The 14,867-nt window shown below is 28.7% G+C and overlaps 2 protein-coding genes across 3 annotated transcripts in view; both read left to right on the forward strand.

Annotated features, from left to right (window-relative positions):
- Window positions 1–14,026, forward strand: part of LOC126901746 (protein PFC0760c-like) — a 55,959-nt gene extending 41,933 nt beyond the window's left edge. Inside the window, exons 6-7 of one of the 2 annotated variants that reach the window (XM_050678485.1) lie at window positions 13,498–13,607; window positions 13,852–14,026. In XM_050678485.1, coding sequence (XP_050534442.1) covers window positions 13,498–13,531 — 34 coding nt within the window. In that variant the 3' untranslated portion in view covers window positions 13,532–13,607; window positions 13,852–14,026. Of the gene's footprint in view, window positions 1–13,497; window positions 13,608–13,851 lie in introns of those variants that run through there. The other variant, XM_050678486.1, reaches the window with a different exon arrangement.
- Window positions 2,248–3,514, forward strand: LOC126901731 (uncharacterized). The gene is made up of 2 exons (XM_050678448.1): window positions 2,248–3,269; window positions 3,334–3,514. Exons 1-2 carry the CDS (start codon window positions 2,484–2,486, stop codon window positions 3,481–3,483), a joined length of 936 nt encoding a protein of 311 aa, XP_050534405.1. The 5' UTR covers window positions 2,248–2,483; the 3' UTR covers window positions 3,484–3,514.
- Window positions 14,027–14,867: the final 841 nt, after the last annotated feature.

Below are 14,867 nucleotides of genomic sequence, written 5' to 3' on the forward strand. Positions count from 1 at the left end.
AGTAAAGACATCAAGCATCTATATAAAAAAAAATTATATTGATATGTTCATTTTTGAAAAAGTTAGAGCATTATTAAGTTAAAAATATAAAAAAAAATTATTTTACAAAAATCGTAATTTTTTATTAACTTTGATATCAACTTTCATCACGAAGACAAGTCCAGAGGTCAATTTTTTTTTTTCAAATTAAAGGATATTACATAAGCTTCAATTTAAGATATATATAAAAGTGTCAGACCTTCCGGAACATTTTCAAAAGTTAAGTTGAAAAAGTTCTACATTCTATATGCATTTTTTATATTTGAAGCCCCCCCATATATAGAGAAATAGTCTGATTTTAAAAAAAAGTATATCCAATAAAAGATGTATATAAATACTACTTCTCATGAAAAAATTGTATTGATCCATACATTTTTTAAAAAGTTATAGCACTTTAAAGTAAAAAATGTAAATTATAAAATCGAAAATTTTCACACAAAAATAGCATTCGGTAGCCGTTTTCACCATGAAGACAAGTCCAGAGGTCAAATTTTTTTTTTTCAAATTAAAGTACATTACATTAGCTTTAATTTAAGATATATATAAAAGTGTCAGACCTTCCGGAACATTTTCAAAAGTTAAGTTGAAAAAGTTAATTTTTTGTGAAAAAGTTGTCATTTTAAATCCCCCCCTGTGGGCAGAAAAAAGGTCAAATTTACAAAAAAAATATACCAAATAATAGGTAAAGACATCAAGCATCTATAAAAAAAAGAATTATATTGATATGTTCATTTTTGAAAAAGTTACGGCAGTTTTTAGTAAAAACAATTTCGAAAATTAGCGATTTTTAAATTTTTTGCGATTTTTTGGAGGTTTCCTCCATTTACGAGGAACGAGGGAAATTTTTTCAATTTTGAAGGGTAATGTCTTCGACTAGATACAATTTGTGATCTTTTGACGTATCGTTGAAAGAAATCCGTTCGGTGAGAGCTGAGAAAAAGTGGTAACAGAAAAAAAAAAAAAAAAAAAAAAACACACATCATAGTAAAACCAATACCTTCTCAGCTTCGCATCGAAGCTAAAATCGAACTTCTCTGATAAACTTACCGTAAATAGTAATTATAAAATTTGCAGACTCGATATTAATTTTAACAATACCATTTTTTAATATTTGATAATGTCAATTTTAAACTTACAAGTTCAGCTAAAAGTTATGGTAATAAATTCATTTTTTTTTTATTAAAACTTCACGTTAGAGGACAAAACAAATTAGGTTCAAAATGATTAATTTTAACATATTAAAAATCAAAATCAATAATAATTCGAAAACAATTAGTTTTAAAAATTATATAATATATAATTAAAAGAATTACTAATCTGTGTATAATTAAGGAAATAGAAGTTGATGTAGCTTTTGTAATTATCCATCAATTTCTTAGAAATAAACACTATCTACAGATTTGCATCGAAGCGTTTCTTATGATAGTGATTTTAATCACTGTCAGATTAAATCTATACTGGACCCAACAATGCAACGTCCCCACTGCGCCGGGCTTAAGTAGATCATTATTATATGAGCTGGATACCCCCCAAAATGGCCTCGGCCGTTTCCTCTCCATAGATGAACGAGTGGTGTAAACGGCCGGGGAGATATGGTGAAAGGCATAGTCCCCCCACCCACATGATGTGGGTTTACCCTGTCAAAGGTTGATGGCCGGTGTAAACGGCCGGGGGGATATGGTGAAAGGTCGATGTTTCTCGTTCCTAGATAGCATTTCGTTATACCAGGGTACATGCTACCTTGGTATATGCATAGTATACCTAGGTAGAAGAAACATCATACAGTATACTTTGATATATTATAGAAAAATTTGAGGGATTTTGAAAATTGCATAATTTTAGAAATATGTGAAAATATTTGAATGCAGAAAAGTGAAAGGTGTAATCAAGCGGCGACGGCGGCTATTAATCCAACGAAACCCAACTATAGCTATGCGATGTGTAGGCCTTTGGTCATAGAGACCCCTCTTACTTGATTAACGTATGTATTAAAACAGTAAATCAGCGGTTTACCCCTACATAGAATGGGAGGTGATGATGAAACTCATCATAAGGTGATCATTATTATGATATTAAAGTAAATAAATAAATATGTACAATATTATACTATTTCATAAGAATTGAGTTATTTTTTAAGTATAGAGAAAATATTTATACGTTTGAAATAATATTTTATCAAATTCTTTTTTGATTATTCAGTCACACTACCGCGTTTTTTAATAAACATTTTTTGTTAATGTGTAATCGTTATTGTATAAAATATGTATACACATAATCTATTACATATATTTGTATACAAATATTTAGAAATCGAGAGTTTAAAATTAATTATTATGATATTAAAGTGAAATTACTTAAGTGATGAAGAAAAGAGTTAGTATACGGGGATATGTGTCCTATGATTTGTTGACCCTTCTATGATAATATGTGCTTTTTCCGCATAAATGAGCGTGAAATCGTTGATAAAGTCACAGTGTCATCAAGAACCATCAGCTCTAAGAAGAAGACTCTACTCTATGAACAATATGGCTGCCGAACCTGTAAGAAAACAGCGCTACATTTATATCGCACCAACACCGCCAGCCGAGATGATTGACTCTAGCAGTTACGCTATTGCGTTCAGCGACAGAAAATTTTTGCAAGTGGGCCTGAATCCAAATGATGACTTCAATATTACGGTATGCATTATTACTCCTTCACAATATATTAGTATGTCAGCGGACTATTTAAATATTATTTACGGCATGAGGGATGTAATAACATTATTTCTACAATCACCACCGGTAAAAGGAGAGAACATTATGTTATACCAAAATGTCGATTTTAATATAACCAAAGTATTGTACCGTGATACCGTGCATTTAGTATTAGAATCCAGAATGGTCGATGGGTGTCGAGTGTTATTGAATAACGAAAACATTAATAGACTTATGGACTTACAGTGTACTATTAACAATGCAATATCAAGAAAAATAAAAACATGTTTACTATTAAGCCATCAAATAGACCGCATTATACAATACGCCGACGATAAATGGTCGGGCCCTAAAATTCAACATTCAAACAATGATGAAATAGTTAATTTTATAAGAAGTTTGAACGATAAAGAAATATGCTATACTTTTCCTAAAGGTGACAGTAATTACATAAGCGAGCTGAAGAATTTAGCGTACAATGTAATAGTTGATCGTTGGGTCAAGTCATGGTCCAAAGACATGCTTCAAATTAATGTGAGTTTAATGAACATAGATTGTCATAACCTTTATTGTTATTAAATTTATAATTATGTTTTAGGAAAAAGAAGAAGAAATGTGCGATGAAAATGATGGACCAACATTTTTCAATACAACAGTGTATACCCAAGAAAATAATTATAGTCCATGTGCTTCACAATGGCCGAAACCTAATCACGTCAGAAAATTAACTTACATTAATAATTTATGAACAATAACTTTATATATTGTATTAGTTTCTTATATTAAACTTATAATCTAAAATGAAAAACAAATTGTTGTTATTTGTATATAATATATTTATTTTATAATAATAATATTAATTGCAAGGTTTATAATAAATGTGTTACATAAACATGTAAAAAATGTTAAAATATACGGATGATACCGTCAAAAGGTGTATATGTAAATACATTGTCTGAAATTACTAGAGCATATGCAGTTGTATTAGCGGCGAACGTGGTTGGTGCTTCAATTTCAATACGTAGGTCAAAAGACGGGACTGTAATTGTGTCGGTCTGCTTTGACATATCAATCACTGCAATAGAATTATTATAATAATATTAAATATGGTTAAAATAAAAACATCTATACATTTGTCGGTTAAATAACAAGGTATTTGTATGGTGGATTTGTACCGCACATATTTGTACAGTATTCATTATCACATGTAAAAAATGTTAAATTTCATGATGTAAAATAGAATTTGTGTATGAAAAAACTATGTTTAAAGATCTATACCTGTGTCTGTACTTCATCCTGTCACATGCATAACACTAGAAGCAATTGCTAATTATGTTAGCCTTAATGTATATTATTATTAATATTATAAACAAAATATGAAAGAAAAAAAATAATTAACTTACAACAATACAAACTTATTATTTACAAATTATAAATACCACTCTGAATATTCATCTACAGTCTCGTCATCCAAATTAAAATTAAGATAGGTAATGGGGGTGCGATAGTATGTCGGTACCAAATTCACCATACGGTGAGTCGAGTTAAGCTCAGTTAAACCTATGTTTAATATTCATAATCATAATCTTAATTTGAATCTATATTGGCTAGTATAAATCGTCAAATGAAAACCAGTTTCAATGCTAACGCTAACATTCATCTTGTTTACGTGATACAATTAAGTTGTACATGCAAACAAGATCAATCATATTAATTAAATCCTCTCCTCAACTTTTGACTGCTACCTGTAAATAAGCTAAGTCTTTCTGCACAATAAAAATAATCTATGTAAACATAATTTTTAACCTTTATAAAGTAAATTAGTTTCGTCTATTAACTATTAGATTTAATTTTATTATCAAAAGTATTACTAATAATTTTTTTTGCCTTCAAGCCAACGTTTATGCCCATAATCAGACTTTACGGTGAATAGCTTTTCATACAATTCTCGTAAATAAATCTCCAGATCGACCGATGAGTGTTTAATTAAATCGTTAGTAATTGCCTCATATTTTTCATACTCTGTATTATTATTGAAATATTCGACCACTACATCTCATAATAATGTCCTATGTTGATAACATTTATTGATTACACAATCACAATATTTAAAATTGTAATCTTCTATTTTTACATATAAAATATAAGTTAACGATAAATGAAGAATACTATTATCAATTTATTGTACTGACTTGTGGCATGTAATCCGTAATACATTTCTTGTACAAATTTTCGATCGTATTCATTTTATTTTTTGTTTATGATTGAATACGCTGGTTAGTTGAATAAATGATAGTTTGTATGCGTACTTTGTTACACTAATTCTTATGTAATATTTTTTCTGAAAAACACTTATCGTGCCCGGCGTAGCCGGGTACCCCTACCGGAATCAGTGGCCTACTTATGATGACAGCCCGAAGAAGATTACGCGCCTTTTGCGCGTAAGGCTCGAAGGGCTCCGGGTCTGGGGCGAGGCCTCAGCTAGGCGTAGCCTAGTTTAATATAATATTAAAAATTTCATCTTTGAAAAAAGTACAATATTAAAAGAGATGTGTCATTGTGTTAATCATAAAAAATAATTCAATACTTAAACTAGGATTGAAATTGATTAAATTTTTTTTTTAATTTTTAGATAATAATTTTAAATTTAACTAAGTGTATGATTAATCATTAAATTATTTTTTAATTTTTATTTTAAATGGGATAGCAGTACAAGTTGACATTTGGGACTAGATAAATTTATTAGATTTAAAAATATATAGTAGTATTTGCCAATTTTTTTGGAAATATTTTTGAATATATTAACCAAACAATGACAAATTTCTTGAAAATAATTTAAATTAATACATACAATTATTTTAGAACGCACATTTAAATTGTAAGCGTTTCAAATAATACTTACATTAATCAAATTTAATTGACATATTACATATATTGTACGTTTTAATATTATTCATAGATTATCGCAAATAAATTACTTTTATTGATTCTCAAATTAAATAAAATGTAATAGAAAAATATCGAAGTTAAAAAAATGTACAGATATGAATTTAATATTTACTAGCTATATAATTTATCATTAAAATGTTTTTCGTTATTTTTTGATATTAGTTGGTATTTACATTTTATCATAATAGTATAGATTATAGAATATAGCACTATTATTAAGTCAAAAACGCATAAACAACAAATAAATTACTTGTATTGATTTTCAAATAAAATAAATAATTGCAGAAAATTATCAACTATTGTTAATTTTTATATTTTAGTAAAAATATTATGTTTGAATAAATAAATATAAATGTGGGTACCATTGCTGTCTAGATGGCACCAATTCCAGGGTCTAGAGGTAGATAGTGTTATCATATAGTATTATAAGGAGGGAAAATTAAATTAAGTCGTGAGTCGGCTAAGATGTGTTTCTATGTTAAATGTACATTATTCATTTATATGTTATTTTTGTTTTGTTAATATTTAATAGGGCTTCTGAATGTGAATATATATATATATGTATTAAAAAATAGTATTGTGTCTTTGCTTTGTTCCTGTGGTTACATGTTGTAATTCCCACATAAATACATATAAATACAATATGTATTCTCTTTAGTGGTGGGTATAAACAAATTATAAGAGGAAAGCGAAAAGATAAACAAAAAATTGTAGGATAATATTAGAGTTCATTTACAAATCTATAGGCTCATATATGGAGATATTATAGTGTTCTTTCTTTTAGCTTCGATGTGAAGCTGACAAGGTATTAATTTACTATGGTATGTTTTTTATTTTTGTTTATTTTTTTATGTCTGTTACTACTTTTTCTCAGCTCTCGCCAAACCGATTTCTTTCAACGCTACGTTAAAAGATCACAAATCGTGTCTAGTGGAGGACAATACTTTTAAAAATTGAAAAAATTTCACTCATTTCCCATAAAACTCCTTAAAATCTGTAAATTTCATCATTATTTTTCAATTTTTTTTCTTAAAACTACCATTACTTTTTCAAAATAAACAAACAATTTTTAACAAATCAACATAATTATCTTTTATATTGAAACCTTAGATATTTCTTTTTCATTTGATATCATTTTTTTGAAAATCTAACACTTAACCTGTGTAATGTTGCAGAATTTATACAAGTTTTTTTTTTAAAAATTTAAAAAATGTCATTTTTTCAAAACTCAAATTAAATTTCTTGGCCACTTTGTTTCTTCCAGTGGTACCATAATGAACCCTGAAAAAGTAGTAGCTCTTAAAAATTTTCCTGAACCCCACAACAGAAAAGATCTTCAATCATTCTTTGGTTTTTGTAACTTCTACCGTAAATTCTCACAAAGTCATTCTCAACTTTTAAATTCTCTCTCTCACCTCCTTAAGAAAAATGTCCCCTGGTCCTTTAAAGATAAAGAAAAATCCTCCTTTAATAAAATTAAAAATGCTTTTTGTAATCAAGTCGCTCTGACGCACCTTATTTTAACCTTCCTTTTTGTATCCAAATCGACGCCTCCCTTATAGGTTTAAGTGCGGAATTATTCCAAATAGGTGATGACCAACAACGTCATACCATTTCTTTTGCTAGTCGTTCACTTTGTGGTTCAGAACGTAACTATTTTGTAACCGAACTTGAGTTATTAGCCATTCTGTTTGCTTGTCAAAAATTTAAAGTTTATATTCTTGGGTATCCAATTAATTTGTATACTGACCATAAAGCTCTCACTTTCTTATTTTCTTGTAAATTAAAAAACGCCCGTCTTACCCGTTGGACTCTTGTTTAACAAGAGTTTGACCATAAAATTTTTTATTGCCCTGGAAAAGAAAATCCCCTTGATACTCTCTCCCGTCATCCCTTAGGTCGTGATGACCAAACTCCTTTAGATCTTCCCGCTATAATGCATTTTGATTTTAAAGAACCTATTCCCCCCGACCCTTCTATACTTCCTGAAAATATTTTTAAGCTCGACATTCCCCCAGCCCTTCCTCTTAAAATCCAGTTTTTTTATAAAAATATGTTTAATGAACAATCTCTAGATCCTCACATTTGTAATATTTTAACTCTATTGTCCTCTAACAACTCTATTCAATCTTGGCATTCTTTTTATAAAATCCACAATAACCTTTTATTTATTCGTAAATCAAAATTTATTAATACTTGGTCTCTTTTTCTCCCTAAACATTTAATTCATGAAATTGTCATTGCTTTCCATGACTATTTTGGTCATGTAGGTCCTTTAAAAACTATCCACTCCCTTAAACAAATTTGTTATTTTCCTTCCTTTCATAAAATTATCCGTTCTATAGTTAGATCCTGTGACATTGGTCAAAAATGCAAAATTAATACTTCTTTAATGGCTGGTCCTATGCAACATATCATTTCCCAAAAACCTTTAGATAAATTATTAGTAGATTTTTATGGTCCCCTCCCCGTAGGTATTTATGGTCTACAATATATTTTTGTAGTACTGGATAACTTTTCTCGTTTTGTTAAATTATTCCCTCTTCGTAAAGCTACTGCTAAAGCCTGTACAAGCAAATTAACTCAATATTATTTCCCTCAATATGGCATTCCTTTAAGCTTGGTCTCCGACCACGGTAGACAGTTCATAAGNTCGTCTTCGAAAGCTACTTCTAAAGCCTGTACAAACAAATTAACTCAATATTATTTCCCTCAATATGGCATTCCTTTAAGCTTGGTCTCCGACCACGGTAGACAGTTCATAAGTAAACATTGGCAACAAACTCTAAAAAAGTATACAATTCANGGGCAACAAACTCTAAAAAAGTATAAAATTCAAGTCGGGCATACTAGTGTCTACCATCCACAATCAAACCCTGCTGAACGTGTCATGCGTGAGCTTGGGTGTCTTTTTAGAACCTACTGCAATGAGCGACATAACACCTGGCCTCAGTATGTTCCCTACATAGAATGGGTATTGAATAATGTTCGTCATGAATCAACCTTTCATTCCCCCTCAGAACTTTTCCTCAATAATGACATTCCTAATCCTGCTTCTCCACATATTGAATATCCTCCTAATGATGTCTCTGAACAATACCACAAAAAATTAATCTTAGCTAATGAAGTCCAATTAACTAAAGCTCAGTCCCGCAANGCCAATTAACTAAAGCTCAATCCCGTAAACTTAAACATGATAAAAAATTAAACCCCATCCTTTCAAAATTAATGAGCTCGTTCTTGTTCGTACAAATAAATTAAGTAATGCTCTTGACAAAAAGATTTCCAAATTTTTCCTTTTATATGAAGGTCCTTATAAAATTTCCTCTACTAAGTCCTACAATGCTTATTCTCTTATTGATCCATTTGAAAATGTCCCTAGAGGAACCCATAACATAGTCCATCTAAAAAAGTATATTCCTTCTCTTTCTAAAATTCCATATGAGTCTTCATAATGTTATAATGATTTTTCTTTTGTTAAAACATATTGCTTAATGTGTTGATGCACATTTTTGTTTCATCTTATTGGATATTAATTACCCCCCATTCTTGAGACTCATTTCCCCGTGTGTGGTTATGGTGGCATGGTAACGTCCCAGGGGTTGTAGTACGCTGCTTTGCCGAAACAACGTCTGGGCGGTGACATGCCAACTACCCATAACCCATGCGTTTCGCGAATTTGAGACCCTCAAGACACCATTTCCCCATTGTTTTTTTTTTATAAACTGTTTTATTAATTTTCTCTAATTGAAATTATGATATATTATAACATGCTTGTTTTTCTTCACGTCTTAACAAAAGATTCTTATATACTCTTTTTCCCTAAAGTATTGTACAAATTCTTTCACCATTCCTTTGAAATAGATCACCCTATTTTCAATAGTTTAATCTATTTGGGGGGTTCTGTAATGTTGCAGAATTTATACAAGTTTTTTTTTAATATATAAATCTTATCAATTAGATGTATGTGCAGTTGGTGTAAAGTATTTTAATAATTTTGTATATGATAACCTCCACTTGTCAACCGTTCCGATATCTGTCATCCTATCGTCATCAGCTGACCGTACACTATGCACCTATACCCATATTGTTGTATTTCCCCCCAATGGACGTGTCAAAGTTGGTACCACCACCACCCGGCATCACGATCACCGACCACTACACAAATGCCGCTACAACAGATTTTTTTTTTCTCAACCAAACGACCAAGGCGACAAGTCGTGTTTTCTATATCATTTTTTATTGTAAAAACCACGTTTATTTTTACATTTATTTTTTTTTGTCCTTCGTTTTTTTTGATAAAATAAACGTCGAGTCGACCTGCCGTCTACTTTGGTGTCAATCAGGCTGTGAATTTTTTTTGTTAAAATAAACGTCGAGATGATGATGATGATGTGAGACACAACTATGGCCGGTGGTGGACCGTCACTCCTGAAACATCCTTTTTAATTTTGTGTATCTAGCACCGCTCTTTTTCTTCCTTTTTTATTTTTCCTTTATGAATATATATATATATATATATATATATATATATAATGGGGTTATTATCTTTAACAGTAATATTTTCTAATAATAATAATAACAACTGGTTTCTCTGTAAAACAAGGTTATTTATTAATAACAAATTTTATTTAAATTAGTATTACTACATTACCTGTAAAACAAAGAAACAACAGATTAAGTTTATTATTATAATCTTTAGTATTATTTAAAATTTACAAAGAAAGTAGTTTGCATAATTAATAATTTTTAACAATGATTTGTTTTAATTAACATGTTTTTGTGTTATCACACTTTACACTTTCTTATCATCTTATATAGATAGAAAATACTTTCTTTACATATCCCCCTCCCACTGTGAAAATTCTTATGAGAATTTTTATTAGCTCTTGATTATTTTGGTAATAATTTTGTAATGTGGAATAGTCCTATTTCTTCATTCCTTTTTCCTGTTTTAATTTTAAATATGGTATTTGATATTTTCTCTATTATTTTGAAAGGTCCAATCCTGAGTTCATCCAATTTTTTCCTGTTTAATTTATTTCCATTTTCAATGTATACAAAATCGCCTGTATTGAATTCATTTTCTTTTCTGTTTTTATTAAATAGTTTTTTGTTATATTCATGTGATTTTATAGTGTTATCTAAAGCTATTTTTCTATCTTTCTTCCAATCTTCTGCATTTTTATGTTCTTTAAGTTCTTCGGGTAGCATATTTGTATTAGTCCCATCTAGTAGGTACTTTGGGGTAAAACCTGTTACTGAGTGTTCTGTTATATTATATTTATCAATACATTCAAATCAATACTTTCTTTACATATATATGTAGAGAAAGTATTTTCTATCTATATAAGATGATAAGAAAGTGTAAAGTGTGATAACACAAAAACATGTTATTATTATTATTAGATAATATTATTGTTAAAGATAATAACCCCATTATATATATATTAGAAATCTTCAATAATTAAAAGAAAAATGTTATTATATTATACATGGCATGTTTTTTTTTCCTCATTTTTATTAATATTTGTTTTTTTTTGTCAAAACCTAGTAGTTCCGTCAACAAGTATTATCTTGATTGGCGCAGCTACTAGGTCACTGTCCAGTGTTCCCCCTGGGCAGTGGGTAATTAGTAGGCCCTCTGGTTTGACTGAAACCTTATACCTGCTCTTTGGGGGGAATTTAAAATAGCAACTTTTTTTACAAAAACTAACTTTTTCCACTTAATTTTTGAAAATGTTCAGGAAATACTGCTTTCTTTAAACATATATTAAATAAAAATTTATTTCATGTACTATAAAATGAAAAAAAAAAAACTGTCCCGAATCTTATCTTATACATGAAAACGCTTGCCGTAGTTAAAAAATGCTAAAATACTAAAAAAATTTCGATTTTAAATTTTCAACTTTAAATTGCTATAACTTTTCGAAAAATGTATCAACACAAATTTTTTTTTCTAAATACATTATATATACTTCTTTCCATTGGATTACCACAAGTATTAATGAGAGACGAAAGACTATTGGAATTAGCACTTGTTTCTTCCTACCTATCGAAAATTACCTAATCAAAAATAGTTAATAATCACGTATACCAAAATTTTGTAAACTTGTTTGTTAATATATTGTAGTTAACCGAACCATATGCATTGATAGATTTGTATGAATGTAATCTATTTGAATGTTATATTCAACTTCTTGAAGTATATTAGTAAAATATACAAGAAGATTTTTTGATTTACGACAAAACATTATAGCTAACTAAATGTGTAATTATTTTAAAATATTGGAAAATGTTGTACATATGTTTCATTTTATATTTTAAGACTATTTAATATTTTATTTATGTCCATTAATGATATGAGAATTGATCAAAAATGCCTAATATTTATTTAAAATTAAACCTTTGCTTAGAAATAATCGTAAAAATAGTAAAAATAAGAAAAGGAAAAAGTATATTAATTTATAATTTGGATTATTTATTCAAATGTAATATTTTTACTAAAATAACTAGTCCAGTTATTAAACACGGTCCAAATAGTGAACATTATTGGAATTTATAAACTTATAATGTATAAAACAACAACTTTATATTATACAAAAAGGATAAGTGTGATTAGAAAAAATCGTAAGGGATCATTAACATTATTTCCGTGATATTTGTAATTATTTTGTTAATATATTCAAAAATAATTTCATAAAAAAATCGCAACAATTGATATTTTTCTACAATTTGACACAACCCGCGTCGCTTCGTTATACACGATGCCCCACGACTAGTGCCACCTTTATCAGCCGTCGCCCTACTATGAGTATTTGACTGACCAACACCGCGTGCCATACGCTACGGTGCTAAGTCCAGCAAATACCGCACGACCGACGACGACCCGCCGCAAATGATACGGGAATCTTCTTCCCGTTGTGAAAACGACAACGTCGATCAACCGATCCGCACCCGCTCATCATCGCCTACAACGCTGCTAACCTTTTGTCGCCCAAGGATCACGCCGGACATCGCGTCGTCGACGCCAGCGAAAGTGCCGCGATATTATGCGAAGATTATTTTATTATTATTATTATGTTCATCTATTCGGTTTGTTTTATTTTTTTGTTTAAGTAACCTGTTGTCGCTCATTTAATAAACAGCCCACGGGTCTCTACCCTCAAAACCAGTGTCGACCACATTTTTGCGACGCAAATCGTGTCAAATTATATATTTCATTTGAGAATCAACAAAAGTAATTAATTTGCAATAATCTATGAATAATAATTATAACGTTTAACATTTATAATATGTCAATTAAATTTGATTAATATAAGTATTATTTGAAATGCTTACAATATAAATATGCGTTTTTAAATAATTGTGTACATTAATCTGAATTATTTTTAAGAAATTTGTCAACGTTTGGTTAATTCATTCAAAAATATTTCCAAAAAAATTCGCAAACACTACTATATATTTTTAAATCCAATAATTCATCATGTCTCAAGTGTCAATTTATACTGCTACCCCATTTAAAATAAAAATTAAAAAAAAAAAAAAAACTTAGCACAGTGAGGTGGCGGTACAGTGGGGTCGTGGCATAGTTGGGTTTAGTATAAATGATATCTGACAGTGATTAAAATAACTATAATAAAAAACGCTTCGATGCAAATCTGTAGATAGTGTTTAATTAAAAAAAAAAATTGTTAAAATAGCATATTTTTGAATATGGTAGCCATTTGCGCATAGAAGATAGGTCGTCGGGACAAATTTTTTTTCACTTTATATAACATAAAATAAGCTTTAATTTGATATTTGTTTAAAGGACTCAGTATTTCCGGAACATTTTCAAAAATTAAGTTGAAAAAGATCTATGTTTTTTACAATATTTCAAGTTTTGGAATATAAGGGGAAATTGTCCAATTTTAATAAAAAGTATGTCAAATGAAAGATGTACTTATAATGTATTTAGAAAAAAAAAATTTGTGCTGATATATACATTTTTCAAAAAGTTATAGCATTTTTAAGTTGAAAATTTAAAATCGAAAATTTTAACACAAAAATAGTGTTTTTTTAACTACGGCAGCTGTTTAAATGTAGAAGAAAAAGTGTCAGGACAAATTTTTTTTTTTCATTTTATAGTACATAAAATAAGCTTTAATTTTATATATGTTTAAAGGACGCAGTATTTCCGGTACATTTTCAAAAAATAAGTTGAAAAAGTTATTTTTTGTAAAACAGTTGCCATTTTAAATACCCTCCAATGAACAGGTTAAGTGATAGATTTTCAAAAAACTGATGTCAAATGAAAGGTAGATATCTAAGGTTTTAGTATAAAAAAAAATTATGTTGATTTGTTGATTTTTCAAAAAGTTACGGCAGTTTTTAGTAAAAAAAATTGAAAAAATTTCGAAAATTAGCGATTTTTAAATTTGTAATTTTTTGGATATTTCCCCCATTTGCGGGGAACGAGGGAAAATTTTTAAATTTTTAAGGGTAATGTCTTCAACTAGATACAATTTGTGATCTTTTGACGTATTGTTAAANCAATGTCTTCAACTAAATACGATTTGTGATCTTTTGACGTATTTTTGAAAGAAATCGATCCAGTGAGAGCTGAGAAAAAGTGGCAACGGGCATAAAAAAAAAAAATAAAAAAAAACACATCATAGTAAAATTAATACCTTCTCCACTTCGCATCGAAGCTAAAAGATTTTAATGAAAAATCATATGCTTGATAAAATTATAAATTATTATCTGAAAATTTAAAAATATATATTATTAATCATTTTAAATCTTAGTTTAAAATTGTAATAATTATTTATGTTTAACACAATGACACATCTCTTTCATTATCGTACATTTTTTTCAAAAATAGAAATTAATTTTTTTCTATCAATACTTAAGTTGAATTATTCATTAAAATTTTGAAAAATATAATATTAAAATAGACGATGAACATATTGATTTATTATCATTTGTTTTAGTCTTAATAATAGCATTGTATTCTATAATCTTTTACTATTATGATAAATTGTAAATACCAACTAATATAAAAAATAACGAAAAACATTTGAAACATATTTAATTTATGATAAATTATACAGTTACTTAAATATTAAATATATGTCAGTGATTTTTTTAAAACAGTTGGCATGTTTAAAATAAATAAAATTAAAATGAATAAAATTTCCC

Source organism: Daktulosphaira vitifoliae, unplaced genomic scaffold (genome assembly GCF_025091365.1).
Source record: "Daktulosphaira vitifoliae isolate Bord-2020 unplaced genomic scaffold, ASM2509136v1 Scaffold_3, whole genome shotgun sequence".
Taxonomy (NCBI): domain Eukaryota; kingdom Metazoa; phylum Arthropoda; class Insecta; order Hemiptera; family Phylloxeridae; genus Daktulosphaira; species Daktulosphaira vitifoliae.

Bases quoted from the DNA above. Each gene is read 5' to 3' on its own strand.
- LOC126901731 (XM_050678448.1), top strand. From the start codon at position 2,484: ATGAGCGTGAAATCGTTGATAAAGTCACAGTGTCATCAAGAACCATCA. The intron at 3,270-3,333 runs GTGAGTTTAATG...ATTATGTTTTAG, and splicing joins AAGACATGCTTCAAATTAAT to GAAAAAGAAGAAGAAATGTG.